Source organism: Colias eurytheme, chromosome 8 (assembly GCF_061535395.1).
Source record: "Colias eurytheme isolate Ceu_HAF_F1 chromosome 8, ilColEury1 Martin Lab GWU primary, whole genome shotgun sequence".
Classification (NCBI taxonomy): Eukaryota; Metazoa; Arthropoda; class Insecta; order Lepidoptera; family Pieridae; genus Colias; species Colias eurytheme.
This window is the reverse complement of record NC_142987.1, coordinates 1,140,642-1,156,485: the sequence shown is the minus strand read 5'-3', so window position 1 is coordinate 1,156,485 and position 15,844 is coordinate 1,140,642. Positions and strand designations below refer to the sequence as shown.

General features: G+C 36.6%; 2 protein-coding genes across 12 annotated transcripts in view; one reads left to right on the top strand and one right to left on the bottom strand.

The window, feature by feature from the left end:
- Positions 1-15,844, bottom strand: part of zip (myosin heavy chain 10) — an 81,639-nt gene that overhangs the window by 10,767 nt on the left and 55,028 nt on the right. For all 3 annotated transcript variants that reach the window (XM_090104256.1, XM_090104257.1, XM_090104255.1), the window contains exons 16-17: positions 14,939-15,077; positions 14,268-14,399 (exon numbers count right to left, since the gene is read on the bottom strand). In XM_090104256.1, the coding sequence (XP_089960382.1) occupies positions 14,268-14,399; positions 14,939-15,077 (271 nt within the window). The remainder of the gene's footprint in view (positions 1-14,267; positions 14,400-14,938; positions 15,078-15,844) is intronic.
- LOC149906257 (uncharacterized) lies at positions 6,999-13,131 on the top strand. Of its 9 annotated transcripts, none has more exons than XM_090104264.1 (14): positions 6,999-7,188; positions 7,345-7,472; positions 7,668-7,745; positions 8,399-9,104; positions 9,195-9,536; positions 9,612-10,053; positions 10,212-10,588; positions 10,725-10,932; positions 11,059-11,222; positions 11,320-11,533; positions 11,673-11,758; positions 11,836-12,061; positions 12,138-12,220; positions 12,297-12,603. In XM_090104264.1, the coding sequence occupies exons 2-11, from the start codon at positions 7,363-7,365 to the stop codon at positions 11,717-11,719; spliced, it is 2,688 nt and encodes an 895-aa protein (XP_089960390.1). In that variant the 5' UTR covers positions 6,999-7,188; positions 7,345-7,362; the 3' UTR covers positions 11,720-11,758; positions 11,836-12,061; positions 12,138-12,220; positions 12,297-12,603. The 9 variants fall into 9 exon arrangements, with proteins under 9 accessions (XP_089960390.1, XP_089960389.1, XP_089960396.1 ...); XM_090104263.1 differs by lacking the exon at positions 6,999-7,188 and adding an exon at positions 7,192-7,249; XM_090104270.1 differs by lacking the exon at positions 6,999-7,188 and having other exon boundaries at positions 7,205-7,472; positions 11,836-11,894; positions 11,979-12,035; positions 12,297-12,605.

Genomic DNA, 15,844 nt, shown 5'->3' with positions numbered 1-15,844 from the left:
CACGCAACGTTGCCGCATCGCATGACAGTATGGTTAGGGAGCCAGGTGCAAATTTGGTTAACTATTTCCTCTCAAGAGATAATTCGTCAGACGCATGAGAGTATAGTATTATAAAGCCTCGTGAACGTCAGCTGGCGCTCGGTTGGGGGGGTGAGCGGTTGTAGCCTCCCGTATCAGCTGATGCATTTTACTAATTACCGCTTGAGAGGAACTTGGTCATAAAATCTGCTGCTGGCTCCCGGACCATAGCAATTGCGCGCGCGACGTTGCCACACAAACACCACTGAGTTATAGAGGTCAGTGACCGTCAGTGACAAACACTATGGATACCTACGCTCGCGAATGCAAATTCGGTGATTTACTAATTATTGATAATCATTGAATTCGTTTTGAAATAGCCTGTACTTTGTAATTTTTAGTGTTATAGACATTTATAAAATGTGGTGCTCATTTTTTTGTAATAAATCATCCCGCTAACGCTATTGTATTTTCGTTGTTTTATTTCAAGTGAACACCTATACAATTTTGTCACGAGCCACCTCTGGCCTCTGGGTGAAATAAACAAGTCAAATGATTTTTGTTCTAATTGTATTTTGGTAGTAGTTTGTTTAGAATTTACATTACCATTGTTTTTTACCTACTATATTTAAACTACGAAAGTAGTCACAAACTTGCAAATATTGGCAAAATATGCTTTTCCGAATTTTCAGACAGACACACAATATTATTAGATTGTTTTATCAAAGTAGGTAGGTATACCTTACTTGCTCAGTGGTATACCTATAACTCTACTCGTACTCCGTTCACGTCGCGCGTCGTCGAAAACAGGTACGTAAAGCTGGCGATGAAAAATTAGCGAAATTAAAAAAAAACAACACCAGAATTTGTTGCTTATTTGTTGCTAATTAGTTGCTATAATGACGATTTTGTTGCTCAACCCGTTCGCTGAAAATCAGCAACAGTTCTAGCTTAACGTTAAGGTAGCGTGCAGAAATCGGAAAAAGGGATGGATCGTTCCAAAAATGCAGATGAATTTGTTGCTAATTTGTTGCTGCATAAAAACAGTGAAAATATTAAATTTTTTTCATTGGCGCCAAAAATAACACTGGCCATGTCAACTTAATTGTCGATTTTCGGTAGTGAAACATAAAAAAAAATTTGTTGCTCCTCACATCGTTCACAAGCAAAGTGTACAGAGCCAGCAACAAAATAGAAACCGGAAGTAGAGTTAATTTTGAAACCGGTTTGCTAGAAAATCGTCCACGCCAGCTTAACTGTCGATTTTCGGTAGTGAAACATAAAAAAAAAATTGTTGCTCCTCACATCGTTCACCGGCACAGTGTACAGAGCCAGCAACAAAATAGAAACCGGAAGTAGAGTTAATTTTGAAACCGGTTTGCTAGAAAATCGTCCACGCCAGCTTAACTGTCGATTTTCGGTAGTGAAACATAAAAAAAAAATTTGTTGCTCCTCACATCGTTCACCGGCACAGTGTACAGAGCCAGCAACAAAATAGAAACCGGAAGTAGAGTTAATTTTGAAACCGGTTTGCTAGAAAATCGTCCAAGCCAGCTTAACTGTCGATTTTCGGTAGTGAAACATAAAAAAAAAATTTGTTGCTCCTCACATCGTTCACCGGCACAGTGAACAGAGCCAGCAACAAAATAGAAACCGGAAGTAGAGTTAATTTTGAAACCGGTTTGCTAGAAAATCGTCCACGCCAGCTTAACTGTCGATTTTCGGTAGTGAAACATAAAAAAAAAATTTGTTGCTCCTCACATCGTTCACCGGCACAGTGTACAGAGCCAGCAACAAAATAGAAACCGGAAGTAGAGTTAATTTTGAAACCGGTTTGCTAGAAAATCGTCCACGCCAGCTTAACTGTCGATTTTCGGTAGTGAAACATAAAAAAAAAATTTGTTGCTCCTCACATCGTTCACCGGCACAGTGTACAGAGCCAGCAACAAAATAGAAACCGGAGGTAGAGTTAATTTTGAAACCGGTTTGCTAGAAAATCGTCCACGCCAGCTTAACTGTCGATTTTCGGTAGTGAAACTTAAAAAAAAAATTTGTTGCTCCTCACATCGTTCACCGGCACAGTGTACAGAGCCAGCAACAAAATAGAAACCGGAAGTAGAGTTAATTTTGAAACCGGTTTGCTAGAAAATCGTCCACGCCAGCTTAACTGTCGATTTTCGGTAGTGAAACATAAAAAAAAAATTTGTTGCTCCTCACATCGTTCACCGGTACAGTGTACAGAGCCAGCAACAAAATAGAAACCGGAAGTAAAGTTAATTTTGAAACCGGTTTGCTAGAAAATCGTCCACGCCAGCTTAACTGTCGATTTTCGGTAGTGAAACATAAAAAAAAAATTTGTTGCTCCTCACATCGTTCACCGGCACAGTGTACAGAGCCAGCAACAAAATAGAAACTGGAAGTAGAGTTAATTTTTAAACCGGTTTGCTAGAAAATCGTCCACGCCAGCTTAACTGTCGATTTTCGGTAGTGAAACATAAAAAAAAAATTTGTTGCTCCTCACATCGTTCACCGGCACAGTGTACAGAGCCAGCAACAAAATAGAAACCGGAGGTAGAGTTAATTTTGAAACCGGTTTGCTAGAAAATCGTCCACGCCAGCTTAACTGTCGATTTTCGGTAGTGAAACATAAAAAAAAAATTTGTTGCTCCTCACATCGTTCACCGGCACAGTGTACAGAGCCAGCAACAAAATAGAAACCGGAAGTAGAGTTAATTTTTAAACCGGTTTGCTAGAAAATCGTCCACGCCAGCTTAACTGTCGATTTTCGGTAGTGAAACATAAAAAAAAAATTTGTTGCTCCTCACATCGTTCACCGGCACAGTGTACAGAGCCAGCAACAAAATAGAAACCGGAAGTAGAGTTAATTTTTAAACCGGTTTGCTAGAAAATCGTCCACGCCAGCTTAACTGTCGATTTTCGGTAGTGAAACATAAAAAAAAAATTTGTTGCTCCTCACATCGTTCACCGGCACAGTGTACAGAGCCAGCAACAAAATAGTTAAATTGAACAAGCGCTCTTAGACAATATTATAATATATAAGTGCTTTCGCGGTTTTGCGTACAAAATAATATTGTCATTGAAGTACCCTCGGACGGTGAAGTGGTGAGTGTACCAAAGTACATGAAGATTAATAAGAATAATTATTGTGTTATCGTCTCCTCAAGCACGTAAACACTTCTTTGCAAGAAAAACGGGCACCTTAGATTTTCTCACGTATTTTTAGTATAAACAGTTGTTAAAGGAATTTGATGCAATAAAATAAAATAAATATTATTTACTGCTGGCGTGGACGATTTTCTAGCAAACCGGTTTCAAAATTAACTCTACCTCCGGTTTCTATTTTGTTGCTGGCTCTGTACACTGTGCCGGTGAACGATGTGAGGAGCAACAAATTTTTTTTTATGTTTCACTACCAAAAATCGACAGTTAAGCTGGCGTGGACGATTTTCTAGCAAACCGGTTTCAAAATTAACTCTACTTCCGGTTTCTATTTTGTTGCTGGCTCTGTACACTGTGCTGGTGAACGATGTGAGGAGCAACAAATTTTTTTTTATGTTTCACTACCGAAAATCGACAGTTAAGCTGGCGTGGACGATTTTCTAGCAAACCGGTTTCAAAATTAACTCTACTTCCGGTTTCTATTTTGTTGCTGGCTCTGTACACTGTGCCGGTGAACGATGTGAGGAGCAACAAATTTTTTTTTTAAGTTTCACTACCGAAAATCGACAGTTAAGCTGGCGTGGACGATTTTCTAGCAAACCGGTTTAAAAATTAACTCTACTTCCGGTTTCTATTTTGTTGCTGGCTCTGTACACTGTGCCGGTGAACGATGTGAGGAGCAACAAATTTTTTTTTTATGTTTCACTACCGAAAATCGACAGTTAAGCTGGCGTGGACGATTTTCTAGCAAACCGGTTTAAAAATTAACTCTACTTCCGGTTTCTATTTTGTTGCTGGCTCTGTACACTGTGCCGGTGAACGATGTGAGGAGCAACAAATTTTTTTTTTATGTTTCACTACCGAAAATCGACAGTTAAGCTGGCGTGGACGATTTTCTAGCAAACCGGTTTCAAAATTAACTCTACTTCCGGTTTCTATTTTGTTGCTGGCTCTGTACACTGTGCCGGTGAACGATGTGAGGAGCAACAAATTTTTTTTTTAAGTTTCACTACCGAAAATCGACAGTTAAGCTGGCGTGGACGATTTTCTAGCAAACCGGTTTAAAAATTAACTCTACTTCCGGTTTCTATTTTGTTGCTGGCTCTGTACACTGTGCCGGTGAACGATGTGAGGAGCAACAAATTTTTTTTTTATGTTTCACTACCGAAAATCGACAGTTAAGCTGGCGTGGACGATTTTCTAGCAAACCGGTTTAAAAATTAACTCTACTTCCGGTTTCTATTTTGTTGCTGGCTCTGTACACTGTGCCGGTGAACGATGTGAGGAGCAACAAATTTTTTTTTTATGTTTCACTACCGAAAATCGACAGTTAAGCTGGCGTGGACGATTTTCTAGCAAACCGGTTTCAAAATTAACTCTACTTCCGGTTTCTATTTTGTTGCTGGCTCTGTACACTGTGCCGGTGAACGATGTGAGGAGCAACAAATTTTTTTTTTAAGTTTCACTACCGAAAATCGACAGTTAAGCTGGCGTGGACGATTTTCTAGCATACCGGTTTCAAAATTAACTCTACTTCCGGTTTCTATTTTGTTGCTGGCTCTGTACACTGTGCCAGTGAACGATGTGAGGAGCAACAAATTTTTTTTTTATGTTTCATTACCGAAAATCGACAGTTAAGCTGGCGTGGACGATTTTCTAGCAAACCGGTTTCAAAATTAACTCTACCTCCGGTTTCTATTTTGTTGCTGGCTCTGTACACTGTGCCGGTGAACGATGTGAGGAGCAACAAATTTTTTTTTTATGTTTCACTACCGAAAATCGACAGTTAAGCTGGCGTGGACGATTTTCTAGCAAACCGGTTTAAAAATTAACTCTACTTCCGGTTTCTATTTTGTTGCTGGCTCTGTACACTGTGCCGGTGAACGATGTGAGGAGCAACAAATTTTTTTTTATGTTTCACTACCGAAAATCGACAGTTAAGCTGGCGTGGACGATTTTCTAGCAAACCGGTTTCAAAATTAACTTTACTTCCGGTTTCTATTTTGTTGCTGGCTCTGTACACTGTGCCGGTGAACGATGTGAGGAGCAACAAATTTTTTTTTATGTTTCACTACCGAAAATCGACAGTTAAGCTGGCGTGGACGATTTTCTAGCAAACCGGTTTCAAAATTAACTCTACTTCCGGTTTCTATTTTGTTGCTGGCTCTGTACACTGTGCCGGTGAACGATGTGAGGAGCAACAAATTTTTTTTTTATGTTTCACTACCGAAAATCGACAGTTAAGCTGGCTTGGACGATTTTCTAGCAAACCGGTTTCAAAATTAACTCTACTTCCGGTTTCTATTTTGTTGCTGGCTCTGTACACTGTGCTGGTGAACGATGTGAGGAGCAACAAATTTTTTTTTATGTTTCACTACCGAAAATCGACAGTTAAGCTGGCGTGGACGATTTTCTAGCAAACCGGTTTCAAAATTAACTCTACTTCCGGTTTCTATTTTGTTGCTGGCTCTGTACACTGTGCCGGTGAACGATGTGAGGAGCAACAAATTTTTTTTTTAAGTTTCACTACCGAAAATCGACAGTTAAGCTGGCGTGGACGATTTTCTAGCAAACCGGTTTCAAAATTAACTCTACCTCCGGTTTCTATTTTGTTGCTGGCTCTGTACACTGTGCCGGTGAACGATGTGAGGAGCAAAAATTTTTTTTTTTATGTTTCACTACCGAAAATCGACAGTTAAGCTGGCGTGGACGATTTTCTAGCAAACCGGTTTCAAAATTAACTCTACTTCTGGTTTCTATTTTGTTGCTGGCTCTGTACACTGTGCCGGTGAACGATGTGAGGAGCAACAAATTTTTTTTTTATGTTTCACTACCGAAAATCGACAGTTAAGCTGGCGTGGACGATTTTCTAGCAAACAGGTTTCAAAATTAACTCTACTTCCGGTTTCTATTTTGTTGCTGGCTCTGTTCACTGTGCCGGTGAACGATGTGAGGAGCAACAAATTTTTTTTTTATGTTTCACTACCGAAAATCGACAGTTAAGCTGGCTTGGACGATTTTCTAGCAAACCGGTTTCAAAATTAACTCTACTTCCGGTTTCTATTTTGTTGCTGGCTCTGTACACTGTGCCGGTGAACGATGTGAGGAGCAACAAATTTTTTTTTTATGTTTCACTACCGAAAATCGACAGTTAAGCTGGCGTGGACGATTTTCTAGCAAACCGGTTTCAAAATTAACTCTACTTCCGGTTTCTATTTTGTTGCTGGCTCTGTACACTGTGCCGGTGAACGATGTGAGGAGCAACAATTTTTTTTTTTATGTTTCACTACCGAAAATCGACAGTTAAGCTGGCGTGGACGATTTTCTAGCAAACCGGTTTCAAAATTAACTCTACTTCCGGTTTCTATTTTGTTGCTGGCTCTGTACACTTTGCTTGTGAACGATGTGAGGAGTAACAAATTTTTTTTTATGTTTCACTACCGAAAATCGACAATTAAGTTGACATGGCCAGTGTTATTTTTGGCGCCAATGAAAAAAATTTAATATTTTCACTGTTTTTATGCAGCAACAAATTAGCAACAAATTCATCTGCATTTTTGGAACGATCCATCCCTTATTCCGATTTCTGCACGCTACCTTAACGTTAAGCTAGAACTGTTGCTGATTTTCAGCGAACGGGTTGAGCAACAAAATCGTCATTATAGCAACTAATTAGCAACAAATAAGCAACAAATTCTGGTGTTGTTTTTTTTTAATTTCGCTAATTTTTCATCGCCAGCTTTACGTACCTGTCGAAAACTTATGGTGCGTTCAGAAACAAACATAATTCAGTTACTTACAATCCTTTTTTTTTGTTCCGTAATTAAAATAAATCGCTAATCTAATAAGATTTTTTTTTATTCGTCGGCCATTTATACCAGGTATATAAAGATAACATTGAAATATAAAGATAAGTAAATTTTACTGTAATATTTTATTTTTCTAGATCTTATTTCAGAACGCAACTCAATCATAAAGGATTCTGACTAGGTAAGTACCCTAGGTATCTTTCTTCAATTCACTTGCGAATTGCGATCTTTCAATACATATGGTTGTGACTTACGATATTATTATATTTTATTCAAATACTGAGTGTCTAAAAGTAAGCATTCTTTCGTTTTTCATTTGTTTTTCATTTGTTTTCAGATTTAGATTACGCCTAAAATGTCTGTTCGAACAAGCAAGGCGTCGTACAGGCAACACGGATATTCGGGGGCGCGCAAATCTTTGAAACGAGTTCGAAGTTCAATGAAGAGATATTATGGTGAAGGGAGGTAAGTGAACCTGCATAATACAACTAATTCTGTTTCTGGCTAAGAAGCCAGAAACAGAATTAGTTACGAAGACGTAAACACGGCCAAGTTTGGATGTAGGGATTTCGCGCTATTTCACGATGACACGAGGTATCTATTTATTTACCTACCTACATTTTCGGCATGCAAAAGATTCATTCATATATTGTATTACAGCCGTGTGAAAGTTTGGCGTACTGAAGAAACGAAGAAGAAGCCAGTGAATGAAGAAATCGTCATAGATAACTCTATAATGTATGTATCAATTATGCATGGTTTATTGTTGCTCATAAAAGGAACACTACATGTAGGTATAATCCCCGCAAATTGCTAATGCGCCTGGCCGCCATTTTGATGACGGGTCGGAGTGTAGCCTTGGGGGCGCTAGGGATCTGGACAGACGAAATTTTGAAATTTTTTTTTTTAGTCAGTATAACATCTATTTTTATGGTTTTATCGGCAAGAATAGGCTAAAATAAACCCTTTTTATTCTTTGTATTTTTTCTCTAAGGTTGATAGTTTTCGAGATAATCGAGTTATAATATACTCATTTACAATGGGATCTGGACTTAGACGAAATTTAGAATTTTTTTTTTAGTCTATATAATACCTATTTTTTATGGTTTTATCGGCAAGAATAGCCTAAAATAAACCCTTTTTATTCTTTGTATTTTTTCTCTAAGGTTGATAGTTTTCGAGATAATCGAGTTGTAATATTATACTCATTTACAAAGGGATCTTCTTATAGTTATGTAGGGTCAGTAAGTTGTCATGTGTGCTGCTTTTAGTCTAAAACCATAAGATGGCGTAAAAAACCCACGAAATATTGATAAAGGAGAAAATAGATCTAGGATATACGTATTATACTTTTATTATGGTTAGATCACAATTTGTTTCTTTTCTTTCAGTACCCAGAATACACAACTAAGAACATATGCTCGTGTAAAACCGAAAATCCGCCTAGAGGCCACCTACAGTGTTCCTAGTACTAGCACAATGACAGCTGAACCTGTGGTTGAACCTGTAGAGATTCATTGGCCGCAACCTGATCCGGAAATTGATTCATTTCAATTGATTGTGGAACCTTGTCAAAATAAATGTTTATCTGGAATATCTGGGTATCGCATTGTGGACTTGAAGCATGTAATACAGTGGGCATTTCTTATGGAAAGACATCGAAATATGTGTGAATCTTCACAAATTGAATTTGTTAGTGAAAGGCTTGATGGATTTAGAAGTGAATTGATTTTCAAGTGCAGTATGTGTGATAAAGTGTGGAGGCATTTTACGGAGAGCAGTGATAAAATAAATACTGCATTTGTGTGGGCAACTGTCACATCTGGTAGCTTCTACACTCAAGCAGCTCATATCACAAGTCTTATGGATATTCCAACAATGTCAGCTAACAAATTTCGTCGTATTGAAAAAAAATTAGGCAGTGTGTGGTTTGAACATTTGACAGAGGAAATTAAAATAGCTGGTGAACAAGAGAGATCAATTGCAATACAAAAAGGTCATGTGTCTTCAGACGGTGTTCCATTTGTTACTGTATATGTAGATGGAGGATGGTTGAAAAGGTCATATGGGCATAACTTTAATTCATCATCTGGTATGGTAAGTTAATATTTTACTAAAACAAATTTAGTTCTTTATGACATTTTTGTTATGTACATTATTTTTACGAGTGTTGCTTTTCATTTCCAGGCCTGCATTATTGGTAAAGAAACTAAAAAATGTCTATTTCTTGGTGTTAGAAACAAATATTGTTATACATGTCAATATTATGAGAGGAGAAACCTGGATATGAAAGCACATAACTGCTGCAAAAATTTTACTGGACCATCTACAGCAATGGAATCAGATATTATTGTGGAAGGTTTTCAAAAGAGTGAAGAAATACATCAACTTCGCTATTTGAGTTTTATTGGTGACGGAGACTCCTCGGTGTTTGCAAAATTGAAAGAGAAAGTGTCATATGGGAACATAATAAAAAAAATTGAATGCAAGAATCATGTTATCAAAAACTATACCAGTGCACTCTACAAGGTAAATTAATAAATCAAATTTGTAAAGTCAAATTCAAGATCAGTGAATTCTGTATTTATATTTTGTGCTTTTTAGATCTTGGCCAACACTAAACTCCCTCTTTCTGGGCGAAATATTCTGAAGCCGAAGGTGATGAAGCTTACACTAGTAGCACGGAAAATTATCATGTGTAGCAGTGAGCATACTGCTATGGCAGCAGATTTGAGAAATGTCCCACTTCATGTATTCGGAGTACATGAAAACTGCAAGGATTATTACTGCAATGTCAATAAAACATTAACAGATGGAAGTGAAAAGAGGGAAGAAAATCATGTAGAAAGTCTGAAAAATAATGCTCCAGAGGTGTGGGCTCTGATTTATGCAGCCAATGAAAAAATTGCTTTGAAGGCAGGTCGTTTGTCTAATGAGACAACAAATGTGGCAGAAAACTTTATGAGCGTAATAAACAAATTCAACTGTGGAAAACGAATAAGTTTAGGAAAAGGGGGTTCTTACCAGCGGCGTGTTCATGTGGCAGGTAAATATACAGTAATAACAGTCAGGAATTATTAGAACCAGCAAGAAATTCTTTGATTGTGGCTATGGAATATCATTATTCTCCAGCCCATTTATTCTAATTTATATGCAATATGCAACATGTCTTTTTTGAAATATAACATTTAAATATGTTTTCAGGCCTATCACTTGCTAAGGGACACAAATGGCATGAAACTGCATGGAAAAAGCAGACCACACAGAGTCCAGGGACACATTTTAAAAAGTACATAAAACGGAAGGAACAGAGCAGAATACGACAGCAATCTTCGACACGCAAACGATTATTTGCTCCAAGAGAGAAATCCCAACCAGATAAGCACTATGGACCCGAAGCTTGTGATCCTATTGATATTGATGAAGCACAGTTGAAAATACAGTGTGAAGAACGGCTAACAGAATTCCAAAAGTCACCAGAAGACATTGCTTTGATTGAAATCTCCACTGTAGGACAGCATGATAATGATTTATATAATACTCATAGGAGTGACCGTTTGACTGCCAGTCAATTTGGAATGGTGAGTTGTGTGGTGTGATAATGATGTTAGCAGAAATGTATATAAACATATATTTCTGGTAAAATATCTAGAAAATTAACATTTCTAAAGTAAACCATAACATGCATTTAGTTTTTCTGGATATTTCTCTTCACAGGTTTGCAAACGCCGTACCACCACGCCATGCCACAATCATGTAAAGGATATTCTGTATAAAAAGAATATTTGCACGAAAGATATGTTATATGGGCAGCAATATGAGAATGTAGCAAAAAGCATGTTCATGCAACAATATAATAAAATTGTCAGACCTTCAGGTCTTTTTATTGATGAAGAATTTGGATTTTTAGCAGGTAGTCCAGATGGTAAGTTTTTCTTTATCAAACTTCAATCTTCGTGTTTAGCAAAGATAATAACTATGTAGTTATAATTGCGAGAAAAAAAAAACAGTGTTTTCTCAGTGTTTTATATTTTATGATAATTTGCTACAGGTATAATTGAAAATGAGAGAGCTATTGTTGAGATCAAGTGCTTTCCATCATTAGCTAGGAGAGATCAAAGCCTAGAAGCAGCTGCACTAGAAAAGAAGAATTTTCCTCTAAAACTGGATAATAATGTTTTAGTCATGAATAAAAAGCATGATTATTACCATCAAGTAAATTAAAATTCTATTACATGACACATTAAAATTCTAAACAAGACACTAATAGGTATAATGTGAAATTTCTTACTATATTCAAATTTTATTTCAGATCCAAGGACAAATGCGTGTCAGCAAAATGAATAAGTGCTACTTCATATGTTTTATTTCAGTCACTAAACCTTTGACTGTAATAGAAGTTTGTCGAGATAATGAATTTATCAGTAATATGATGCCCAAATTATCTGAATTTTTTAAAAACTGTATTCTGCCTGAAATAATATTGAGACGTGTTCAAAAAAATGCGAAATGTATAGATTTGAATGGTATGTACACTCACAGTTTTATTTACTTCATAAAGCCCATCAATATGTTCCAACTGGTGGGACACAGGCCTCCTTTACGTGAAAAGATCTGAATAAAAAATATTATATTTAGATATAATAAATTATATTATTATTCCAGTGAAAAATGCTCCTGCAACATCAATTGAAAATTCAAGCAAAGAATAGAAGGCGATTTTTATTTTAGAGCAAATTTGGAGATTGATGGTACTACCATTTTGAAGTGAATGCCAAACAGTATTTGTCAAAAAGTAACAAATATATTTAGTATGTTTTCTTTGCAGCACCAGTGTAGCAGTGGTTTCAAGACAGGAAGTTTCAAGGCAGAGAGTGAAATCAACAAGTCAAATGATTTTTGTTCTAATTGTATTTTGGTTGTAGTATTTGTCAAAAAGTAACAAATATATTTAGTATGTTTTCTTTGCAGCACCAGTGTAGCAGTGGTTTCAAGACAGGAAGTTTCAAGGCAGAGAGTGCAGTGGAGGTACCGTCAAGTTTTGGAGATTGATGGTACAACCGTTTGAAATGAATGCCAAACAGTATTTGTCAAAAAGTAACAAATATATTTAGTATGTTTTTTTTGCAGCACCAGTGTAGCAGTGGTTTCAAGACAGGAAGTTTCAAGGCAGAGAGTGCAGTGGAGGTACCGTCAAGTTTTGGAGATTGATGGTACAACCGTTTGAAATGAATGCCAAACAGTATTTGTCAAAAAGTAACAAATATATTTAGTATGTTTTCTTTGCAGCACCAGTGTAGCAGTGGTTTCAAGACAGGAAGTTTCAAGGCAGAGAGTGAAATCACAAGTCAAACGATTTTTGTTATAATTGTATTTTGGTTGTAGTTTGTATAGAATCTACATAACCACTGTATATTTCTTTTTATTTTGTATTTACTGTAAAACCAGAAGGTGAAAAATACTTCATTAGGCATACATGCTTACTAGCTAAAAGCAAAATCATATGTTACTATGTTTTAGTAAAAGTTACTTATTTGTAATTTAATCCAGTATTTTTTATCTTGTTTTAAAGTAGTATGTTATATGGTATTTCTTAATTGTAATTTAATATTATCCATACAAAAAAAATAAATAAAAAGCAAAAAATGTCTCTGGACTATAATCCAGAGGTGGCGCGAACACCCTGTGATGACGGGTGCCTTTAAAAAAAAAAAAAATGTTACTGAAATAATTTACTTATCATTAGTGTTATTAGTTTTGAGTGAATAGGCATGGATCGGTATATTCTTCTTCAAATACATGTTTTGATAAAAAAAACAATAGTGTAATGTAATAAAATAAAACTGCTTTTTATTGTAATCAATTTTGACATTATTTATTTCCCAAAATTACAATAAAATAGTTTACTTACACCAACAAATATAACTTTTATTTTTATAACAATCCTACTTCCTACTAATGCGAAAGTTTGTGAGGATGTGTATGTGTGTGTTTCACGCAAATACTACTGAACCGATTACAATGAAATTGAGCACACATATAGAACGTAACTTGGACACATTGAATAGGTTTTATCCCGGAAATCCCACGGGAACGGGAACTATGCGGGTTTTTTTTAAAATGCGGGCGGAAAGCTAATCGTTCATAATATAAACCGTAGCAGGTGGCGTTTTTAAGTTTTGTCTACCCATACAGAAAAATGGAAAACTTGTTTTAGATTCACGCCATCTAGAGTTAAATCTTTATTTATCATTTTTGTATACGTCTGTGTTTCACGATTCACGCCATCTAGAGTTAAATCTTTATCATTTTTGTATACGTCTGTGTGTGTAAACGACCCTGTATGCAATGACAGATGTTAAAACGCATGGTTTTACCGAATTGGGTGGATTTTAAGGCAATGATATGACATATTTAAATAAAATATAATATTCAGTAATCGCCATGACTATTCCTACGACCTTAATCTTTTCCAATTACGCAAAAACTCAAATAAACTAGAAATGTAGAATTCAGCGCCATCTAGCGGGACATTGGCTGGGAACAGATCGTAGCAATCACCTTAACATAGAAAATGTTTAAAAAAATCCTTTTAATTTAAGACTACAATAAATTTAACTATGAATCTAAAGGCTTTGTCAGATAGGACGCGTATTTTAGCGCTGCGTAGTAGCGCTGCAGCGTCCTGTTTTAACGTCGCGCGAGGCTTCGTCAAACAGAACGCTTTAGCGCGCGTTAGGACACAGCAATTGATATTATTAAAGCTGCATGTTGTTTACATAATTATTACTTACGAACAAAACAAGGTACAGCGATATTAACTCCGGAGTCGGAAGAATTTTTTACTTACCAGTTTCATTAATTTCTTCTCCGATTTGTGCCCACAATTTTGCCTTTATTGATATATCTTTATAGTTTATATGAACTATCCTTCGTATTATATAAGCATGGATATTTTCTAAGCAATTCTATCAAATTTTCGGTCAATATGCAGTATTTTGTTATTATTTTACGCCTATTAACTCCGACGCTAAAATAAAATTTGTTAAAAAATACAACACCCGACGTTAAAGCGTCCTAACGCCGCGACAGAGCGTTGCGTTCTGCTAGCGCCGGCGCTCTGTTTGACGGTATTCTACGATGGTAGTAGAACACATCTTAGCGTCATATCGCGGCGTCAACTTAACGCTCTGACGCGCGCTAAGTACGCGTCCTGTCTGACAAAGCCTTAACTCAATCATATTATTAATGTTCCCTTACCTGCTTCTCCAAGTTCCTCTTGGCCTCCTCCTCCTCCTCGAGCTGGTCGCGCGCCTGCTCCAACTGTTGCTCAACGTTGCGCAACCGGGTCTGTAGAGCTAACTTCTGTTTCGTTTCCTCTTCTAGTAGTGCCTGTAAAATATTAAGAGTCAATACATTTTTAAGTCAATTAATTAAAGGCTATTTTGTACATAGTAAACACAATTTTATGAAAATAAAAAAATCTCAAATTAATCGAAATAGCTTTCGTATCGATGCATTTTTATTTATTTTATTTATAGATTACTTTCAAACTTTCAACTTTACAAAACAAATTTACATTAAATTTACCAAATAAACGTTTTTAGTTCAGATCGCAACATGGTAACAACTTTCATCAAGTTAAACCGCGTGTAATATATTTCGCTGGATTATCATTTACATTACCAAATATTCAACCTTTATGAAGGGTATTAATTATTTAACAAATTATTGAAGTGAAAACTTCTTTAGCGGCGTTGAGCACTTTTTCTGTAATGGGTATAAAATCTTAAACTCGCGTCAGGACACGTGACCTGATCGAAAAAGCGTAAGACGGATACCATTCCAAAATATCAAACATGCTCAACGTTAATAATAATCAAGTTTTCACTTCTGCCGGCACTCCCCCAGTGCAACCCGTCTTTTTTTACCTGTGCCTCAGCATGCTGCGCGGTAGCTGTGGCCGCGTGCTTCGCAGCCGCGGACGCCTTCAGCTCAGCTTGCTCCAGCTGCGCCAGCGCTTGTTCCGCCTCGCTTTGTAGCCGCACGCACTTTTCTGATACTTCCGACCTGGTGCCAAATATTGGTAAGGGCTGATTTTTCAATCCTTGGTTAAAACTTATTCGTCGAATAATGTATAACACTACCATTTTAAAAACGTATTCTAATTGCCCGTATTGGACAGTTTACGTGACATTTTAATATTATCGTATAATACTTTATTGGACGGATAAGTTCTATCCAGCCCCCCTAGACAAGTGGCTTTCTATTAGCGTAAAGTTCAATAGAATAGATTATGAATGTATGAGATTGACGTTTGATTACGACGACGACGACGATTGATTACGTCAATCTCATACATTCATAATCTATTCTATTGAACTTTACGCTAATAGAAAGCCACTTGTCTAGGGGGGCTGGCATTGAAAAATCGGCTCTAAGTATAACGTGTGTAGATTGGATAAGCACGTTTGGGAATGAGAAAAGTGCCTTAGAGAGCCAAAATTGAAGTAGATCCGGCTCGAAGGATCAAATTCAGATATGCCACAAGGGATATTAAGACATAATTAAATCTCTGCACATTTTTGTCATAAATTGAACAATATTGAATAGGAAAATATTAAAATTGGCCGCCTTGTTCCAACTAAAACTGAATTTATATTAAAAACAGTAATTAATTTATGAAAATGCTAAACAAAGTACAAATTATTTCGTATTAATCATCTTTTTTATCACATTACAAACTTTTTTTCACCAAAAAGCGACACAAAAAAGAGATGAGAAGAAAAAAATTGGTTGTTTGTTAAGTAGGTTTACGATCGAGATTTTTACGTGAT

What these genes read in the sequence shown, in the direction of transcription:
- LOC149906257 (XM_090104271.1), top strand. Translation starts at nt 7,363, where the DNA reads ATGTCTGTTCGAACAAGCAAGGCGTCGTACAGGCAACACGGATATTCG. An exon ending in AGATATTATGGTGAAGGGAG is followed by an intron (nt 7,473 to 7,667) that starts GTAAGTGAACCT and finishes ATTGTATTACAG; the next exon opens with CCGTGTGAAAGTTTGGCGTA. An exon ending in ATACCAGTGCACTCTACAAG is followed by an intron (nt 9,537 to 9,611) that starts GTAAATTAATAA and finishes TGTGCTTTTTAG; the next exon opens with ATCTTGGCCAACACTAAACT.